At 49.0% G+C, this 20,019-nt stretch overlaps 1 protein-coding gene and 1 long non-coding RNA gene across 15 annotated transcripts in view; one reads left to right on the plus strand and one right to left on the minus strand.

Moving 5' to 3' along the window:
• Nucleotides 1-15,954, plus strand: part of CALB2 (calbindin 2) — a 28,894-nt gene extending 12,940 nt beyond the window's left edge. Inside the window, exons 3-11 of one of the 2 annotated variants that reach the window (XM_015084985.3) lie at nucleotides 1,914-2,003; nucleotides 5,181-5,261; nucleotides 8,548-8,604; nucleotides 9,186-9,263; nucleotides 9,748-9,803; nucleotides 10,117-10,156; nucleotides 10,893-10,946; nucleotides 11,539-11,610; nucleotides 15,256-15,954. In XM_015084985.3, coding sequence (XP_014940471.1) covers nucleotides 1,914-2,003; nucleotides 5,181-5,261; nucleotides 8,548-8,604; nucleotides 9,186-9,263; nucleotides 9,748-9,803; nucleotides 10,117-10,156; nucleotides 10,893-10,946; nucleotides 11,539-11,610; nucleotides 15,256-15,372 — 645 coding nt within the window. In that variant the 3' untranslated portion in view covers nucleotides 15,373-15,954. The remainder of the gene's footprint in view (nucleotides 1-1,913; nucleotides 2,004-5,180; nucleotides 5,262-8,547; nucleotides 8,605-9,185; nucleotides 9,264-9,747; nucleotides 9,804-10,116; nucleotides 10,157-10,892; nucleotides 10,947-11,538; nucleotides 11,611-15,255) is intronic. The other variant, XM_053210043.1, reaches the window with a different exon arrangement.
• Nucleotides 1-20,019, minus strand: part of LOC106986836 (uncharacterized) — a 45,587-nt gene that overhangs the window by 11,126 nt on the left and 14,442 nt on the right. For 5 of the 13 annotated variants that reach the window (XR_008293461.1, XR_003426238.2, XR_008293468.1 and 2 more), the window contains 4 exons: nucleotides 15,790-15,895; nucleotides 14,656-14,864; nucleotides 12,330-12,477; nucleotides 10,855-11,589 (listed from right to left, as the gene is read on the minus strand). This is a non-coding gene — a long non-coding RNA (uncharacterized LOC106986836). Of the gene's footprint in view, nucleotides 1-1,351; nucleotides 1,432-4,171; nucleotides 7,874-10,854; nucleotides 11,590-12,329; nucleotides 12,478-13,536; nucleotides 13,635-13,782; nucleotides 13,976-14,157; nucleotides 14,338-14,655; nucleotides 14,865-15,789; nucleotides 15,896-20,019 lie in introns of those variants that run through there. The other 8 variants (XR_008293463.1, XR_008293465.1, XR_008293462.1 and 5 more) reach the window with 5 other exon arrangements.

Below are 20,019 nucleotides of genomic sequence, written 5' to 3' on the forward strand. Positions count from 1 at the left end.
CAAACAGAGGATTGCTCCAAACCAGTATCTGAACCAGATAGTACTGACCAGCCTCATTCACGGAGGTGTCAGACTGCCTTTCTCAGCCTGCCTGAAGCAACTCCAAATCGTGTCCCCACCCCTTAGTGGCAGGGTCATTATTTCCCACAGTACCAAGCTGGCACTATTAAATTCACTAAGGCCTTTGGAGGACTGTCTGAAATACTGAAAAGCTAAGGTAGTTGGAACTAGTCTGTTGTGGTTCCCACGTCTAGTTCTCAAATATACATAATCAGATCCATTCCCTACCCCAGGTCCCACTGGTCCTTTGGCGGTCTCTCTGCTTTCCCCTGCTGTGTGTCTGTTGGCCAATCCGTTGCTTATTAGCAAGTCTTCATGGCACAGTTTGAGAGATGAGTCACAAACCCAGCAAAGAGCTCCTGGTCCAGAATCCAACAGAGCGCCCAGTGAGGAGGAGGTCCAGGCGATGGGCTTAGGCGATGGGCTTAGGCGATGGAGGTGATTCATGGGTTTGTTTATCAACTGTTCTCCCATCACCCCTCATTACTAGGATAATGAAGCCTGGAGCACAGAAAATACAGGCTTCAAAACAGATTCTGGGATCATGGGGTAGGCGGAGGAATGTGTTTTTATGAAGTGCTTCTAGTCTGAAATCTTAGTCATTCCCTTCCTCAGAAGCCATCAAAGGGTGATTCTCAAGTCTGTCAACAACAGTCTCAACTGACACCACCCAGGACTGGTATTCAGAGCAGCTGTTCTATGCTAGAAGGAATACTGGCCTTAGAAGCCAGAGCCACAAGTTCCAATTCTAGCTACACCAGCTGGTGACCTCGGGAGAAGTCACTTCACCTCAGCCTCCATGTGTGTGTAAAATGGACGGGCCTCTCACCTCACTGAGGCTGTTGTTAAAGCTAAATCAGATGACCACATCTGTGATAAGAGCCTAGGATCATTCTGTGCACACTTGTAAGTATAAAGCAACACATATTGTTGAACACATAGTGATAAATTGAAGCCAGTTCCAAAGGTAGAAAGCAATTGAAGGGATACAGAAAAGACTCTAAAGTGAAGAATTTAGGATTCTCCTGGGCCCAGTTCAAGGAAGCACACAGAGCACCCAGAGTCGTCATAGAGGCTGAGAGGCATCAGCTGCCCAAGCAGATTCACCATTGGTTCAGGATGACGAAGAGCTCATTAATGCATATAATTAAATCTGCAGTACCCAAACCAGGGTAAGATTTGAGAATTTCGGAGAGCCTTAGATTAAGATAGGCAACAATGGGCTAAAGAAGCTTTTGAAGTTCTCTGCCTTTGTAATGGTCACAATAATCTAACGGATGATTTAAATTACCTTGGCTATCTGAAGAATTTCTCCTCACATTCCTCCTGGGATGCAGTCCGAGTAAAAAATGTCGCGAATTGCTGTTAGATCTGAAAGAAGAAAATGCACAATTCACCTTTCTTGGTGCAGTGCTTAGTACCTACTGGGGGGCACTGGAATAAGTTGGGTTATATTACAAGCTGCCTTGGTAAAATGTTGGGGCCTTAGTTCTCACATCTGAGTGATGGGAATGAGTCCTCACCCTTCTGATAGAGCTGTGGTTTAATCCCATCTCAAAGGCAGAGGGAAGAGCATGCTTAGTTACACAAATTACATGATACAGGGGCATATGTCCTGTCCCTCTTTGAACGTCATGTGACTGAGCCTCGAAGAAGAGACTACTTAGATTTGGAGGGACCTTGGCAAGGAGAAGAGTGCAGCCCTGACCACTCAGGGCGTTGGCCCAGCCTGGTTCTGTGCCTGCATAGTTGGGGCGCAAAATGATTTGCAATGGTGCTGCACCCAGCAGGTGAGAGATCCATGGTTCACATGGGGCCCGGCAGCACAATCAGCCCCATTTGTTTTTCTCCAGATGTCAAAGAGTGACAACTTTGGGGAGAAGATGAAGGAATTCATGCAGAAATATGACAAGAACTCAGATGGGAAAATCGAAATGGCAGAGGTGAGTCCTATTGTCCAGGCTAAGAGCTGTGGCGGCAGGGTTGGGGGCGGGGGGAGGTGGAGAGGATCGTCCTGTGCTGTGGGCAAGCATCCTTTCTAGACTTCCCAGTGAGGTGGTGGTCTAGGAGCCCCCACCCCACCTCCGACACTTAGGCTGACCAAAGAGAACAGGTGGGACTTTTTCTGTGTCTCACAAGGAAAGAAGCAACAAACACTGGTTTAAGACAGGGATGGAGACCTTAAATGCTCTCAGTGTCCCCACAGCTATTGCAAATGTGTGATGAGCCCAGCTTAAGAGAGAAAGGAGGGAGACGACTGGAGAACAAGAGAGTTCATGCCCCACCTAAAGGCATCCAAAGGCAAAATTTTTAATCAATTATTGCAACACATAATTTACATATATAACAGGTATAATTTATATATTTATATATATACACATACATTTATACATGCACAGATATATACATATTGTTAAAATATAAACTGAGGCCTATTAAAAATGTAAAGAATGGGGTACCTGGATGGCTCAATCGGTTAAGCATACGACTTTGGCTCAGGTCAAAAATCTCATGGTTTGTGCGTTCGAGCCCTGCGTTGGGTTCTGTGCTGACGGCTCAGAGCCTGGAGCCTGCTTCAGATTCTATGTCTCCCTCCCTCTGCCCCTCCCCTGCTCACACTCTGTCTCTCTCTTAAAAATAAACATTAATTTTTTTTTATTTTTTTAATTTAAAAAAAGAGTTCATTTGAGCAAAAATTGATTCGAATGAGGCAGCACCAAACCAGAAGTGGCTAGGAACACTCCACCAACAGTAGCTCGGGGAAAGACTTCTATAGAGAAGAAGTGGGAGCAGGGCAAGGAAGTTATTTGATTGGCTATAGCTTAAATGGTTATTTGGGAAAGCCTGGTTGGCTGTTTTGGCTGTTTGCTTCAGCTTTGGATTGCTCACAAAGGCCACTGAGGCATTAAGGCCACCTCGTTTAATGGCTTCCTTGTTTAATGAAACTTATGTATACACACACATACGTTCATATATACATACATACTTACACAGACAAATATGCATGTGTGTGTGTGCCTAACCGAACAGCTCTGGCAGTTAGTTGGTTACCTGTGTTCTAGAGGTCAAGACTAATGATGGCAGCACATGAACCTGGGCATAGCTCCTCCCAGGGTGGACTGGTTGGGAAGCTGCCTTAGGTCAGTGCCCGGGAAGTAGAGACTGAGACAGAGAGTCAAGCCGATGGGACTTACTAAGAGACAACTCCCAAAAGAAGGGAAGAGTGCAGCAGGAGAGGGCAGAGGAAAGAGCTTAGGAAGGATGTGGTCTCAGCTGGATCCTGGTCGTGGCCTGATCTCACAGGGAGCTCTGCAGTGTAGATTGTGCCACAGAGTTGGTCTCACCTTGAGGCAAAGCATGGGGTGGCCCTTTGTACTCCCATTTCAGTCAGTGATTGGTACAGGCAGCTCCCTCCCCCTGTGGGGGGGGACGGTGGGGGGGGGGAGGAGGGTGACTGGGGCAATGGCAGTTTGGTGGAGGGCAGCTCTCCTGCAGGGGACAGCTATGAGCCACTACAGTCATCCTTCACATCATGAGGGATGGCCCACCAGCCTAAGCTAAAGGGGATCTAGAAAACGCACCAAGGGCACAGATTCCTAAAGCTGCAAGTCTCAAAATATCTGGACTCAAATGGGCTTCAGCCAAGGGTCACCAGACTTTTTTCTGTAAAGAGCCAGATTATGGTTAATGTTTTAGGGTTTGTGGGCCATACATTGTTACAATTCTTTCAATTCAGCCACTGTGGCACAAAAGCAGCCATAGACAATATGTAAATACATGGGCGTGGCCATGTTCCAGTATATGTTCATTTACAGAAACAGGCATTGGGCCAGACTTGGTTCATGGGTCATTGTTTACTGACTGCTGCTTTAAACTATGAGAGGGTCCTAATGAGAAAAGCCATGGGAAAGGTTGGCTCCGGATGAAGGAGTCCAGGTCCCCAGCCCTGCTTCTCTGCAGTTCTTTTTTTTTTTTTTTTTTAAAAACAACTAGCCTGTCAAACAGGTTTTGTTTTTTTTGTTTTTGTTTTTTTTTTAGTTCATTTATTTGAGAGAGACAGAGACAGAGAAAGTGGGGCAGTGGCAGAGAGAAGGAAAGACAAAATCCCAAGCAGGCTCCACACCATCAGCACAGAGCCCGATGCAGGGCTTGAACTCACGAACTGTGAGATCGTGACCTGAGACGAGATCGCGTTGGATGCTTAACCAATTGCGCCACCCAGATTCCCCATTGCCTCTCTTGGTTCTGTTCTCTGCCCCCAAAACAGCTTCATCCTCAGGCTGGTAAACAGGATGGCTGCAGCAGTTCCAGGCAGCACATCCACACACAACCACAAAGGATCCACCTTATTTGGCCCCTCACAGGTACAAGGAAACCTTTCCCAGAAGTACCCTTAGCACACCTCCCCTCACACTTCACTGGGCAGAGCGAGATCACATGCCTACCCATAAGCCAATCACTGACAACAGAAACAAGAGCACATTTAGCTGACTCAGCCCAATCAGAATGTGCCCGTGACCAGGGGAAGCCCAGAGCGAAGTAAGTGGGGGACTGGGGGATGGCCAGCAGTGTGTGCTGAACAAAGGTATCTGCATTTTCTAAAAATCAGATTTGCTGAGGTAAAAATTTACATACAATAAACTGCATCGATTTGAAGTGTACCGTTCCGTGAGTTGAGGCAGTTGTGTACAACCATGTAATTGCCACCCACGATCAAGATACAGCATTTCTATCACTGTCAAAATGTTCCTCCACCTGGTGCGGGCCATCCTATCCTAGGCAACCGCTAAGCTAGGATTAGGTTGCATTTTTTAGAATTTTATATAGATGGAATGAATGCTCTACTAAGTATTCTTTTGAGACTGGATACTTGCCTTTTAAAGTGGCACCAGTTTCCTGTCCCTCCAGCTGCTCATACTCTTAAGATCTGGGGTGACCCAGATGCACTTCTCAGAACATCCTTCTTCCCTTTTGAAGGACGAATCTCAAAGAAAGCAAATTGCAGCTCCCACGCTGCCTTGCCACTGGCCATTTCACCATCCTCCACCCAGGAAAGGCTACTCGCCCACTCTCCTGGCAGGGCCCTCCGTAATGTCTCTGTTGCTCTCTGGCCCCCACAGCTGGCGCAGATCCTGCCGACGGAGGAGAACTTCCTTCTGTGCTTCAGGCAGCACGTGGGCTCCAGCACCGAGTTTATGGAGGTGAGGCCAAGGCGCTGCCTTTTCCCTGCACACTCTTCTGCCTTTCTCCCATGTTCAGAGCCAGGCCCACCCAGACGCCAGGGAATGGTCCCTTGGGAGATGGTAAAGCCCTCCGAGCCCTACTCACCAAGTGGGGTCCGTGGACCAGCGGCATCAGCATCACCATCCCCTGGGTGCTTGTGAGCAATGCAGAGTCCCCGGCCCACTGAATCAGAAACTACATTTTAACAAAATCCCCAAATGATATGTGCACGTCAAAGTGTGGAGAGTATGGTGAGAATTAAGTGTGGGTCAAGTACCTTTGGGAAATGCCATGTACACACTTATCTCCCCTTTGGGAATTGGTCATAGACATTTGTATCTTATGGTTTCTGAGAAATCCTGCAGTGAAGAGGCCTGTTTCACATTATTTGGCTCCAAGATCTCACATGATTTGTTCTCAGTAACATTAGTGTCCCTTGAAGTCAGGGTTCTAAAGAGCATGCGTGGGGAGCATGGATTTATGTGCCATCCTGAAGATGGAAAACCCAGGGAGAATTCCAGCTTGTGGTATCTTCCAGTCCTGATTTTTAACTGTAGTCTGCACTTCACTGCCCACCCCCCCCCCCTTTAAAATAGATCTTGGCAACAGAAATTCTTTGAAATCTTCATGTGAAATAGAACATCCTTGCGTGTCTTTTGAGTAATATTCAAATGATTGAACCATGTGAAATTGTTGCTATTTGACCATTTTTGATTTACAAAAAGTCCAAATTCCATATGGCTCAACTAGATATATGACTAATCCTGATACCTGGAAAACTACCAATTATTTCTTGGTATTTTTCTGGGACTCTGCACCCTAGCCATTCAATGTATGTGTCCCTCACAGTGAAACTCAACCCATACCCCACACACACTGCCTGCTATGATAATGACTGGCCTTCAGCTTGACTCGAGTTGCCATTCCTCGTGTTAAATCCCTTTCCAGACACCGGTAATCCCCTCTCCGTGACTTACTGCCCAGAACCCCACATGGCATTGAGTTCCCCTCATGGATAAAGAGTTGGTTGGAAATAACCGATTCTAAGGGCAGAAAAGTCATTTTTTAAGTGGCACCTTGCCTAAGCATCAGATATGTATTTCACTGTATGGTGCTTTAAAGGATTTTCTCCAGTTTTTTGTTTTTTTTTTTTCAAGATGGCAAGATTCCATAGCTAGTAATTGACACTCTGGATTTTGTTCTTAGTCCCTTCTCTTGCCTATGGGGGTGGGGGTGAGGAGTCTGCATATACTTGTAAGAATGCTGTTTTTGTGGGTGTCGATTTTGCTGCGTAGGAAAGGGAGAGTTATGCCTGATGGCTCCTTCTCTGATAGGAAGGCAGCCAAAGACTGGCTTCTATTCTACCTCTGATCTGGAAAATGGGGATGACGATAGCTTGCTTAAATGCTTAAAGAGAAGCAAAAAATATCTTTCTCTGTCTCTGTCTCTGTGTGTCAAAATCACTAGTGGCTTCTCTCTGTGTAGCTGACATAATTCCATATTCTTATCTGTCTTCATCCTTTAATCCACAGTATAACTGCTGAGCCAACACCCCCACCAAGTTTCCTGAGACACCACCATCCCACAGTACCACCCCCCTGGGTTGTTCATTTGCTCCATTTTTATCAGCTGGAAACATGAATTGGTCCCTCTGCCGCTCTGAAAGCCTTGTGCTGTCAGATAGCTCTGTCCCACTGCTAAGCACAACATTGTAATTTCTAATTTTAGTGATGCCTCAGGATTTCTTTGAGATTTCACAAAGCCCAGGTCTCTTGAACTCTTTTCCTTGAATGGGAAGAGAATGGCCCACTCACTGATGGACGAGCACAAAGTACTGGTGGGGAGAGAAGTGAGCCGAGAGCATGGGGATGGAGAGCATGGGGGTAGGGGAGGATCCAGGGAGGGAGGGAGGTCAGACCCAGTGGGAGGATCTCTCCAAAAAAAAAGCAAAAAGCAAAGTGATGCTTTGCTCTGAGTGAGGACTAGGGTCCCTTCAGGTTACCCTCCTTTTAGGCAACTTAGGGGGTGTCTGCCTTTTTTCCCAGTCAAGACTCAGATGAACTAAATTCTAATGTACTAAGTATATGCAGGTGGATGGTGAAGTCATACTTGTAAACCTGCACATATTTCTTAGTACTTTCTCAAAGGCAGGCTTTCTGGGCATGAGAAAGAATATTTTGATGGAACCAGAGCATTTTTCCCCCCCAGAGAAAAGACACTCCACAGTCAGATACCATCTATCCAAGTTGTCTCTGATATAAGGCTGCCCTTTTGTTGGGATTTGCTTGTGTCTCATAACTTTTTAAAAAATCAGGATAAAAAGAAAACTACCAGATATCCTGATCCACAACTATCCCAGGAGAATTACACAGCCTTGTTTGCTGGTATGGAAGAAAGATCCTGGGATATCCATAAACTCACACTCCTGGCAATAAAAGGGAGAGATGGCATGGGAAAGGGAAGGGAGGCAGGAGACCCAAATTTGGCAAAATAATTTGTGCTTGCTGACTCTCATAAAACCAAGTGTCACTGATGTCCAGTGTGCAGTCTGGAGCTGAGGGAGAAGAGAGGAAAAGCCAAGGCAAGACCACTGGAAAGAAAATATAAGAAATATGATCAGGCACCAACATAGATCAAAGATTTGGGGAAACGGGTTCTCTGGATTGAGCAGGGAGAGGGGTGGTTTCCCTAAAAACAGAAAAAGGAATGCTTTTTTATCACACAGATGGGGAGTGGCCTTGGGATACTCCAAACAAGCAGACTGTACTACAGTTCTGTTCTCATGCAGACATGGCTGCCATGTGCACCATGATGGGGGTACAGTGAGGTCCACCACCCAGAGAATGAGAAGATTTGAGAGCAGTGAAAGGACATGCTATATATACCCACAGCAAAAATTGGATCCGTCAGATGTTAGTGCTAGAAGTTGCTTGGTTAGCACCTTAGAAAACCATAAACCATTCAAAAAAACAAAACAAAACCCTAGTTACAAAATGATCCAAAAAGAGACCCAGGCTTGTAGCCAGATAGAGTAGGGAGACCTTGTCCGAGCATTTTTTTTTCCTTCTCTATGTGACCTTGGCCATGACACTTTCCCCCATTTCTTCTGTGACTTGAAAGGGACTGGGCTAGCCCATCTCCATGCCCCCATCCCACTGTAATATTCTTGAACATCAAGACCCAGCCCGGTCCATTAAAGGAAATTGGAAGGAGGCTTATAGATACTGACAGGTCTTTGCAACTGGGTTGGCATTCCCATTGCAGGCTTGGCGGAAGTATGACACAGACAGAAGTGGCTACATTGAAGCCAACGAACTCAAGGTAGGATGGGCCTGGGGGAGGGCATGGAAGGCATGGAGAAAGGGACTGAGGCCACAGTTGGTGGTAGGTGTAAGGAACCTGGGGAGGGAGGAGACGTTGGGTGAGGAACATGGGTTCGTGTTCTGCCTAGGAACACTTAAGCCTGGCTCTGAATTGGTGAACATGTTCAGGACAGCCATGTGAAATCAGTAACATGGAGCTGCAGGGCCACGGAGTTCAACCCGACTACACTCCTTTGCACGTCAGTGCCCAGGACAGGCACCTCCAAGGCAATCCTATCAGATTGGCCTTCTGACTTCTACATATACCCCTACATTCCTCTGGAACTAGTGATCCCCAGGCACTGCTTAGCCCTGTGTCCTGGGCCCTCTGAGAAGCCTATCTTATGGGGTGAAGTTGCATCCAGGAGCTACCTCCAGGCCTTCATGGTCATTCCACAAGCATTAGGGATTAGGGGATTATGAAGGATGGAAACCATACAAATGGTAGACCTCAGAAAACAACGTTGACTAACTGAACAAGTTATGAGGGAAGAACTACTGAATGAGTAAGGAGCTCTGAAGAGACCTTTTGTATTCTAGGGATTTCTGTCTGACCTGCTGAAGAAGGCAAACCGGCCATATGATGAGCCCAAGCTCCAAGAATATACCCAAACCATAGTAAGTGGGCAGAAGTGTCCCTTACGCCTCCAGGGGCATAGGACTGGGGCCCCAAGCCAGTGGGATTCTGGGTTTTCAGGTTGAGTCTCCAGGCCCAGGTGAAGGGACTCCAGTGGCAACTGGCAAAAGGGATGCTAGTTCATGGCCCCACACACCCTTTCTCTGAGATCCTCACTGGGCTAGTGGGAGACTGGGAGCATCTGTTTCCATGACAACCTCCACAGCTCCAGGAGAGGATGGGCTTGGGGAGGGTGGGCCTTTGGTGCTGGCTGGCTGTGTTTCTGTGGCCCTTGCCCCGAGAAGGGGAGGGAGGAGCAGTGATCAATTTAGACCATGCTGGTCCCTGACCTCCAGGTGACCTCAGAAGAGGCAGGAGGCCACCCCACCCATCCTCCTTCCTGTCCAGTAGAAGGGGATGGCAGGTCAAGGTCCCACATGAGAGGTCAAAGCAAATAACCCAGGCACCTCTGTCTGTCCTAAACAGCTACGGATGTTTGACCTGAACGGGGATGGCAAATTGGGCCTCTCGGAGATGTCCCGGTAAGTGCCTGACCTCACTCCCACGATCACTTTTACCAGGACCTGTGCAGACCATTCCTGTGCCACCCGCCCTGGCTCTAAGACCAATCAGCAGGGAGAGTGACAGTTCAGGGGTCCTGAAGCTCAAGACCAAGCTAGATAGAGTGTCAGTACCTCAGTGTGTCTGCCTCCCTCTTTTTAGAACTTGCCACTAATTCCTAAGTGCTCAGAGATGGTTCCAGAAGTACAGGCACTGCTTCTGCATCCCCCCACGTGCCAGTTGTTCTTGCCTCTACCCTGTCTCCTAAGCTCTGCTCTAACGCTTTCTTTCCAGACTGTTGCCTGTACAGGAAAACTTCCTGCTTAAATTTCAGGTAAAAGAACCACTCTGCTTTTCTTCACTTCCTCCCTTCCCTCATCCCTGTGTGCTTCACTCTGCCACCCTCCTGTCCACCCTCCACACACATGTGCATGCACATATATACATGCACACTCAGACACATGCACTTGCTCACTCGTGCACACATACACATGTGTGCATGCACACATACAGGTGCACAGTGAGACATGTACTCGCTCACTCATGCACACATACGCACATACGTGTGCACACACAGACACATGTGCTCGCTTACTCATGCACATACTCACATGCACACATACACGTGCACACACAAATGCACTCACTTGTACACACATACACATATACATGCAGACACGTGCACTCACTTATGCACAAGTGCACACGCACGTGTGTGCATGCACACACGTGCACACGTGTGCATACCCACATATACATGCAAACACACACATGCGCTCATTCACTCATGCACACATGCGCGCACACATACATACACATGCACAGACACACACTAGCTCGCTCACTTGTGCACATATGCACATGTGCACATGCAAACATACACATGCAAATGCAGGCACGTGCTCACTCACTTGTGCACATGCATACACATGCACGCATACACGTGCACACACAAATGCACTCACTGATGCACATGCACACACACGCGTGCACAAAGACACATGCCCTCACTAGCACACACACACTCTCCAGGGCTTTTGCTTCTCTCTTTAATACATTGGACCTTACAGGGCATGAAACTGACCTCTGAGGAGTTCAATGCGATCTTCACATTTTACGACAAGGTAAGAGGGAGGACAGCATGCGACAGAAAAGCAGGGGGCCCCATCGGCAGGGGAGCCCCTGGCCAAATGGCTCAACCCTGTCCTTCGGAATCAGGAGGCGCTCAGTACTGCGCCCTTGGTGCCAGGTCATAATTGTGCACTGGAGCCGATTGTTTTGCTAAGAAGTTGGGAGTGAGAAGGCCTCCTTACCATGCACCGCCCTTCCTTTACTGCCCCCACCCGTGTGACTCCCGTAGTCCCCCTCATAACCAAAGGGTGGGGGATAAACTTCAAATAGCCCCTGTATTCATCCTGACATCGCAGGGAGTTAGCTAAATGCTTCTTGAACCTCATTTATATTTGTAATGCAAATGAAAAACACCAGAATGCAAATTTGCCCCAAAATGTCCTGTTCCTGCCTTGACTGGTAAAAGTCAGCAGTTAGGTGTCATCCTGGCACCGCACGGTGTGAACACCTTCTGCACAGAGTAAAGGGAAGGTTAGACTCTGCAGGCCCCCGGGAAGAGTTGAGGGAATGGGGAGGCAAGGTCAGGGGTGGCGGGGCCTGAGTTCCAGAGCTCTGTGCTGCCTCTCCTCTGCTCCCCATCACCAGGACGGGAGTGGCTACATTGATGAGAATGAGCTGGATGCCCTGCTGAAGGACCTGTATGAGAAAAACAAGAAGGTAAACAACGGAGTCTGGAGGCCTAGGAAGGTGGTTCTGGGGCAGGAGAGAGGCTTCTCAGGGAGGGTGGAAAAGGAATGTGGGGTGCATTTTGCTCTTCTGATCACCCATAACTAATCAATGGCAGTTTTGGGGTTGTTTTGTTTTTCTGGTTGGATGATTGGCTGGTTGGTTTATGTTTTTTTTTTAATGTAGTAAAATAGACTTAACACAAAGTTTACCATCATAACCATTCAGCAGTATTAAATAATCCACATTGTTGGGCAACCATCACTACCACCATGCCCAGGGCTCTCTGCATCTTTTTTAAAAGTTTTTTTTAATGTTTATTTATTTTTGACAGAGAGAGAGAGCGACAGAGCATGAGCAGGGGAGGGGCAGAGAGAGGGGAGAGAAAGAATCCGAAGCAGGCTCCAGGCTCTGAGCTGTCAGCACAGAGCCTGACGTGGGGCTCAAACTCAAGAGTTGTGAGATCGTGACCTGAGCTGAAGTTGGACACTTAACCGACTGAGCTACCCAGGCACCCCCCAGAGCTCTCGGCATCTTGGAAAACTGAAACTCCATCCTCATTAAACAACTGCTCTCTGCTCCTCCCTCCCCTCCCAGTCCCTGCTCCCCACTGCCCGCTGGCACCCACCATTCCACTTTGTCTCGAATTTTACTTCTTTTGGTGCCTTCTAGAAATGGACTCATGCAGTATTTGTCTATGATCGGCTTACCTCACTTAGCATAATGTCCTCCAGGTTCATCCATGTTGTAGCATGTGTTGGAATTTCCTTCCTTTTTAAGGCTGAGTAATACTCCATTGTGTGTCTATACCATCTTTTTTTCTGCTCATCCGTCAACAGCCACTTGGGTTGTTTCCACCTGTTGGCAGTTTTGAATGATGCTATGATGGGGTACTGGCAGCCTGACTAGCACAGCTCATGGAGTGTCAGCCAAATTGCCATCAGAAAAGTCTTTTTGCACAAGGAGAGATTTGAGATAGAAGGGTCCAGTGGGAGGTGAAGATATTCCAAATCAATTAACTGCAGAGTCTGGGGCTGAGCAAGAGGCTCATAGGAGCCACAGAAGCATTTGTTGCTCAGAGAAAAGGTGGACAACTATTACTTTGCTGCCAGGGACAGACCCCACGTGGCCCTCCACGGGCTCATCCAGGTGCCTGGGGAGCAGGGAGGGGGTGGGGCGGCAGGTGGACCAGGATCCAGCAGCTCTTTTTGTAGCCATTTTCCTTTACCTCCAGGAAAATGCCTTTCTCTGAGCAAATAGTTTTGCGGTATTCTTTAATTAGATGAACACTCTATAATTTCTTGTGGTGTCTAACTGCCTCTGCTGCCAGGCAAGAACTAAATTTACTGCTCAATTTCAGGGGGAAAAAAATTCATCGCAGCCTCTGAGTCTGTCTCCCCTTCCAATTGCTTTCTGACTTCTTCATCTTTGTCCTGAATATCATTCTTCATTCCTTTCACCCTATATCTATTTTGTTTTTGTTATCTTCAGGTGCTTTTTGAAAGAGGCAGACAATAAATTATAAATACTACTTAGGAAGAAGGACATATTCACCAGGTGTTTGAACTCGGCAGACTTTTTCCTGGCATCAAATTCTAGAAGAAAATTATTTATGCACCCTTATGTGTCCAAGGAATGTTGGGCATCCTAATGGGAAATATCTTTAACTGTAATTGTATTAATGAGGCATAATTATTCTCCATATGGCCCTGCTGGACACCTGAGGGTGATCAGCCCTGAGGCCAAGCATTAAATCTTGAAAGTGACCTAAGTAGGCTCTTTCTTAATTACCACAAAATACAGCTGAGATGGCTGCACAGGTTCACTTGAGGTGGGGAAACAAAAACAGAGTCAGGGGTTGGGTTTAGGAAGCACCCCTGAAGGTTAGAGAACAAAGATATCAATACAGCTGTTTACCTGGGAGCCTGCTACCTGTACAAAGCTCAAGACGTGGCCCCCGGGGCTGGACAGGATGAGTCCATAGAGCCCCAGGACCGTAAACAGCAGCACCTGAGCTGGGAAGGGAGAGGCCGTTCTTGTAAACCCACCTGGCAGACTCACATTCCCTTTTGATGGTGCAGGACTGAGATACGGTTTCTGAGCAGATGCTGTTTGATGTTCCTGAGGAACAGACTGGTGAGACCCAACCTCAGTATTTCTCACCACTCCTGAGACAACTGCAGCTCGCTAAAGCCGTCCTCGGCTCCAAGCAGAACTTCTAGACCTGGAAACCGTGCAGCCCCGTCCCTTCACGCTGCTAAGATTCTTGATGTCACATTGAATCGGCAGTGGGGCAGGGGGAGGGGAGGAGGGGTCTCGAGCTCCAGGTTGATATATGGGGTTCCTTCCTTGGCTCCTAATTTGAATGGTAGGTAGTATTATGAACTAGGTAATATTTCCACGGACTTCACAACTTGAGGGAAGATGCTTCCCAAAGCTAGAGACGCTCACAAAGGGCCCTTGGGGTGGGTAGTGGCACAAAACCAAGAACCGGTCACATAAGGGGATGTCCTGAAAACCAAATGACAAAAGACTGACCTTTGAGCACTAAAAAAAGAGGTGACTGAGCACAGGTGAGCCAGGTAAATATTAGATAGACCTTGGAACCCAGGAGACTGAGGATATTTATCGCTGTAGAGTTGGTCCAGCCCTTTAGCAAATACCTTAGTCTTTATACTCAGGTTTCTCATTAGTTGAATAGGGATAAAGACCGTCAGCCTGAAAGGGGAGGTATGTAAAAAAAAAAAAAAAGAAAGAAAAGAAAAGAAAGAAAATCTGCCAACATTTTCAAGATTAAAAGGTGGGGGGGGGGGGGGAGGAGTAGGAGGGAGGGTGTGTCTAAGCCAGGGAGAAAGGAAAAGAAAAAGATAGTATAAGCCATGGATGACCTTGCTGTATTTCAGACCTAATGGTTATTTGTGTTCAAATCAATTACTGTAAAGTAGGTATTCAACACAAGGCATATCAGGTATTAATGTTCTGTTTAATGTTGGCCTCTATTTTACCTGAGACAATGGACATATGTCCGTGGGTCACCTGTCTTAGTGGGCCCTGAAGGTCACAGAAGCCAGTGAACAAGAAGTAGGAGGTGAGCTTTGCTGCTGGAGGAGGCAGGAGTTAGAATTCCTTGTTTAAATGGGTGAGGTTTAGGAAAGGATGGTCCATGGGGCCTGCAGACAAGACCAGGGCACTTTCCCAGCATTCTCTTCCTCACATGCAAGGACCCAGACGGAGGGACTGGAGGCCTAGTTAAGTAAAGGACCAGATTCAAATTATGCAGAGATAATGGCTGCCATCACAATAGCTACCGATTTGGGGGTGCATGCTCTATGTCAGGTGCTGTGCTATGTGTTCACGCCCATTCCCTCCGCTAACCATCCTAACACCTCAATGAGGCAGACACTGTGGTTCGTGTACCCATCTTACAGATGAGGCAGCTGAGCTGAGACTCAGAAAGGTTCAATACTCTCCCCAAAGCAATGCAGCAAGTGAGAGTTAAACCAGAGCTTTCTGACTCCAAAGCCCATGCTTTGCTGAAGAGAAAGGCTGTGGCCCAAGTGTTTGCGAGTGAGTAGGTGAGACGTTCTGGTGGGGCCGTCCAGTGAGGGGCTCTTACTCATTCCTTCTGTCTCCTAGGAAATGAATATCCAACAGCTCACCAACTACAGAAAGAGCGTCATGTCCTTGGCTGAGGCGGGGAAGCTCTACCGCAAGGACCTGGAGATTGTCCTCTGCAGCGAGCCCCCCATGTAAAGGGGGGCCAGGGGCTGCTTCTCCACCGTCCCCAAACCCTGCCCCGGCTGCCCTGCCACTTCTACCCGGACCCAGAGATCGTGAGCGCCCCTCCTCCGCCCCTGCAACCTGCACACACCAGCCCGCAGAGCAGAAAAGGAGAGACGGAGGGAGGGTTGCTGACGGGCCTTCCGGAGCCCCCTCCACCCTCCCCCAGACCTGACCCGGCAAACTGCTCAGCCTGCAGTAGGGCACCAACCGCATGGGAGGTGGGCGGGGCATGGGCGGAGCTTCCCTGCCCCTCTCCGCTGCGATGCATGAGCTCCTCCGCTGTACGATTTAGGCTTCTGTGTCCCACGGAGTGGACCCTTCCCTCCCGCTCTGCTCCCCTCCTTCCCATGCCACCACTCACCCAAACTCCCAAGTTCCATCCACCACCTTGCTAAAGGCATAGCTGTCTTCTCGAAGTCCCTGTTCGTGGAGGGTGCCGGCCCTTTGTCCTCTTGACTCAGCGTGCTCCTTTTCTCTGTGGGTTCCTTGTCTCCTTGTTTACCAAAGAAGAGTTTACAGACAATAAAGGGAAGCGTTCTGTGTGGAAGCTCACCCAGTTCTGGTCAAGTGGCTGACTTCTGTCTACAGTTAGCAGCGCTTACTGACCAAGAGGGAGCCAGTGCAGGGCAGTCTGGAGATGGATCCCACAGATTGGATCCACATTCCTTCCAGTAGGGGCACCAACTGGGTGTGGCAACAGTGGGACCAGGTAGCCCCCCACCCCCAGCAGGGGTACCTCCAACCAGGAGTTCTGGACCCCCCACATTGAACCACTCCTCCTCAAAGTGTAATTTACCCCACAACTCATCTGATGCCTCACATGGATCTACAGAGCTAAGATCCTAAAATAGAGAACTAATTTTTTGAAATGCTGTCATTCACTGTCTACAGGATGCATTTGGACATTACTTCATTTAATGCCGCAGCAATCCTATGGGATGGATCCCATTTTCAGAAGTAGAACCTGGAGCTGAGACATTAACTTGTTCAGGGTGATACAACTCCCACGTTGTATACCAACGTGGCTAGGCACTTGGTCACACAAACTTGACTGAGGCAGTATACCACCAAGGTGGGGGCAGGGAGGGCTATACGGGGATCATAAAGAAGCCTCATTTCTTTCACAGCCACACCCTCCCCTGAGGGAGCCCATCCTGTTCCCCACCTGCATGATACAGCCCAGGAGGTCACCTGACCTCCGTCCACCTATCCTCAGCTGACTGGGCCAGTTAGTGTCTCCTGGGACCCAAGGTGGACATCCAGGGCCATCAGAGTGTGTGGCATTGAAGCTAGGTGATGATACAGCTTTGGAGGCAAGAGGTGGCAATCCCAAACCAAGCCCGAACTAATGCTGGAGAGAGTAGAACCCAGCGACTAGGACAGGGAGTCGGCCAGAGAGCAGTGGAGAACACGTGCAGAGAAAAACACAGGAAAGAAGGAATAGAATACAAAACAGAAACAGAGTGCAGGGCAGGTGGGCCAGCTAGCAGCTCCCATGAGGCCCTGCTACACTTGTGGATTCCGATTTCCCTGCCCTCCGTAGGCATCAGACAAGGGCACTTCCTGCCCACCAGGTGCATCTCTGTAGGATGCAGTCTCACAGCTGCTCCACTTGCCTGTGCTTTCCCTCCGAGCATCCCAGACAAGAGGGGGAGGAGCAGCTGTCATGGCTTGGGACCCTAGCTTGCAGCTCTTAGATGGGGTTTGCTCTCCCAGGCCCGCTTTCTGCTCAGCCGAAGGGTAAGCTCACGCTCTCCAGGAGACCTAACCAGGCTGGTTAGTTGATTCTGAACACAGATACCCGTTGATCAAGGACAGAGGGAAGGAGGAGAAGGAGGCCGAGGCCATGACAGTGGGTGCCATGGGGGGTGCCATCATGAATGAGGTCCTGACTCTTCTGTGTTGGGAGTCTGCACTGAGTGATCCCCAACAGGGAGTGTGGGGTGGCATCGCAATTTCCCTCCACAGCTTCTTTCTCTCCCATCAGCTCCAGACCCATGGCTACCTGACTGGCAGATGCATCAGGGGCCAGCGTGCTCCCAACAGGACTCCTCCCTGGGAGGAAGAACCCGGCCCAGCCCCTCACTGGCTGAGTGGAATTTCCCATTCCAGATAGGGGCTTCCCAGGCCTGCAAGAGGCTGATACATACAAAGACTTCAACCTTGAAGGCATTTGTCTCCGGGGCGCATTCTGTCATCACACACAGTTCCCTCTGGAACAAACCCACGTAACCACATTTTGGAGGGAACGCCTACATTCCCCTGTTCTCCCAGGTGCACCCCAGGCCCACATTTCCCTTGACCCGCGTTTCTCCAGCTGACTCCATCAACTCCCTGGCTCCTAATACGAGGTCAGCAGAAACGTCTACTAAGAGAAGGAGAATGCCCAGGGGCACCAAGTCCACCCAGCAAGTCCAGAGGCAGAGGGCAGGACTCACAACCTGAACTCAGTGAGCTGGAAGGGCCAACACGAGGTGGCTCCCAGAGCAGGCTGGTCAAACCCACAAGATGCCAGGTCACTGGGAAGAAGCTTTTAGGGTTTGGACCACTGCAGTTCTCCTCTCCAGGAAAGTGCTAATAACATTTTCCTGACAGCTACTTTCCACCACACTTGCATGGGGAGACAACAAGAAGACAAAGATGTGGGAGATAGGCCTGGTGGCACTGAGAGGCTGTGGCTCTCTGACAGCTCAGGGAACATGTGATCCCACAGCCACCTTGACTGTATGGCCCACAAACCTGATTGGCAGCAGTGACGGAGTAACTGTCCCTTCGCCTGGGAATCCCTCCCTGGCTTCCCAGTGTTTAGCTTGGGTGCCACTCACATGGGCACCTTGCATTTATTTGCTCCATTTTCTTCTTTCAATAACAAGTATTTACTAAGTATTTCCATGGGAGCTTATCCTCTCAGATGAAACACAATAAACATAAAGGTATCAAAATGTAAAGTAGGGATAAGTACTCTCAAGAAAAACTTCAACAAGGGAAAGGGACAGAAAAGGCAGAAGTGCCATTGCTAAGTTCTCTGAAAAGGTGGTATTCAAGCAGAGACTGAAGTAAGGAAGTGAAACTTGCTGCCATCTTAAGAGAGTCCAGACTGAGGAAACAGCAAATGCAAAGGCCCTGAGGTAGAAGAGTTCCTCGCACACTTAGAAAGAAGTTCCCTGAGGCCAGAGCAGAATGAAGGTCAGGGGTGAACAGATGAGGTGGGGAAATAGGCAAGACCAGGTCAGGTGCTGTGTCAGGAAACCATGATAAAAAGGACTTGATCTTATCATGGGAAGGGAAGCCATCGGGGGCTACATCAGAGAAGTTCCATAATTTATTTTAAAGGTCAGTCTGGCTCCTCTATGAACACTAAACTATAGGAGGCAAGAGGAAAAGCAGAGGCACCACTTAGGAGGATTCAGTAGTGCAGCTGAGAAATGCTGATGACTTGGACGGAAGTGGGCGTGGGTGTGGAATTAAGTATCAGATCACCTGCCTCTGAGACTAAAACAAAGGGGCTTGCTGAGGGCTGGGTAAGTACTACGAGAGAGAAACAAGTCAAGAATGACCCCGAGGCTGCTGGCTTGAGTAACTGGATGCATTGCTGACAGATGCCAGGAACCCAGGTGGAAGAGGAACAGGTTGGGGGAAGGGTGCGGAGGAATTAGGATCTGGGACTGGCGGTGAGATACCAACAGAAAACAGACAGCACGTTCACAGTGCTGGGTGTTCAATAACTATCGTGAGATGGATGCTGGATGCTGGAGACACAGTAGTGAGGAGGACAGTCCCTGGCTGCCCTGGTGAGAGCTTAAAGATGCCTGGGCCTGTGAGGTGAGGAAGCTGCCAACTCAGCGTGGTAGGCAGTGGATCCGGGGAAGGCAACCAAAGAGGCCCTTAGCTTAGACTGGCGGTGGGGGGTGCAGGGAGGGTGGGAGTTCCCAGGTGAGAATTCCTACCAGGGAAAAACAAAAACAAAAACAAAAAAGCATAAAGGATGGTACCAAAGCCCAAGGTAGCCAGGCTCATCTGGGGGAAGCACGGAGAGCTGAAGCACAGAGAGAGAAGTGAGAAATAAAGCTCAAGGGCCAGACAGGACCAGCTCCAGAGGGGCCCTGATGCCTCACTTCCCCAGGCTGCTCTGTGACTCCTCACTTCCTCTTCTCCTTCTAGTCTCCATCAAATGTCACCTCCTCAGAGAGGCCTACTCTGATTAACCTGTACCCCACGGCACCCCAGCACTCCATAGCTTCTCCCTGGCAGTATCTTTTCCCCAGGGCACCAGGAGCACCTGACCTGGTATGTGTTCCGGCTGTTCCCCCGGCCAGAGTGGGAGCCCCTGAGGGCGGGCAAGCTCATCCTGCATGGGTCCTGCCCAGGCCTGCTCAACCCACACACCTAGGGGCACCATTCCTTCCAGCTTCCCCACCTAGGACCCCTCAACTCCCCAGAATTAAGGCTCCCCCAAAGATGTCCGGACGTAGTCAATACATTATCTTACTTGGCAAAGGGGAATTGAGGTGGTAGAAGGAATTAGTGCTGCTAATCAGCTCACTTTAGGGACATTACCCCAGCAGGCCCGAAGTAATCACAAGGGTCCTTAGATGCGAAAGAGGGAGGCAGAAGTCA

Source organism: Acinonyx jubatus, chromosome E2 (assembly GCF_027475565.1).
Source record: "Acinonyx jubatus isolate Ajub_Pintada_27869175 chromosome E2, VMU_Ajub_asm_v1.0, whole genome shotgun sequence".
In the NCBI taxonomy this organism is placed as follows: Eukaryota; Metazoa; Chordata; class Mammalia; order Carnivora; family Felidae; genus Acinonyx; species Acinonyx jubatus.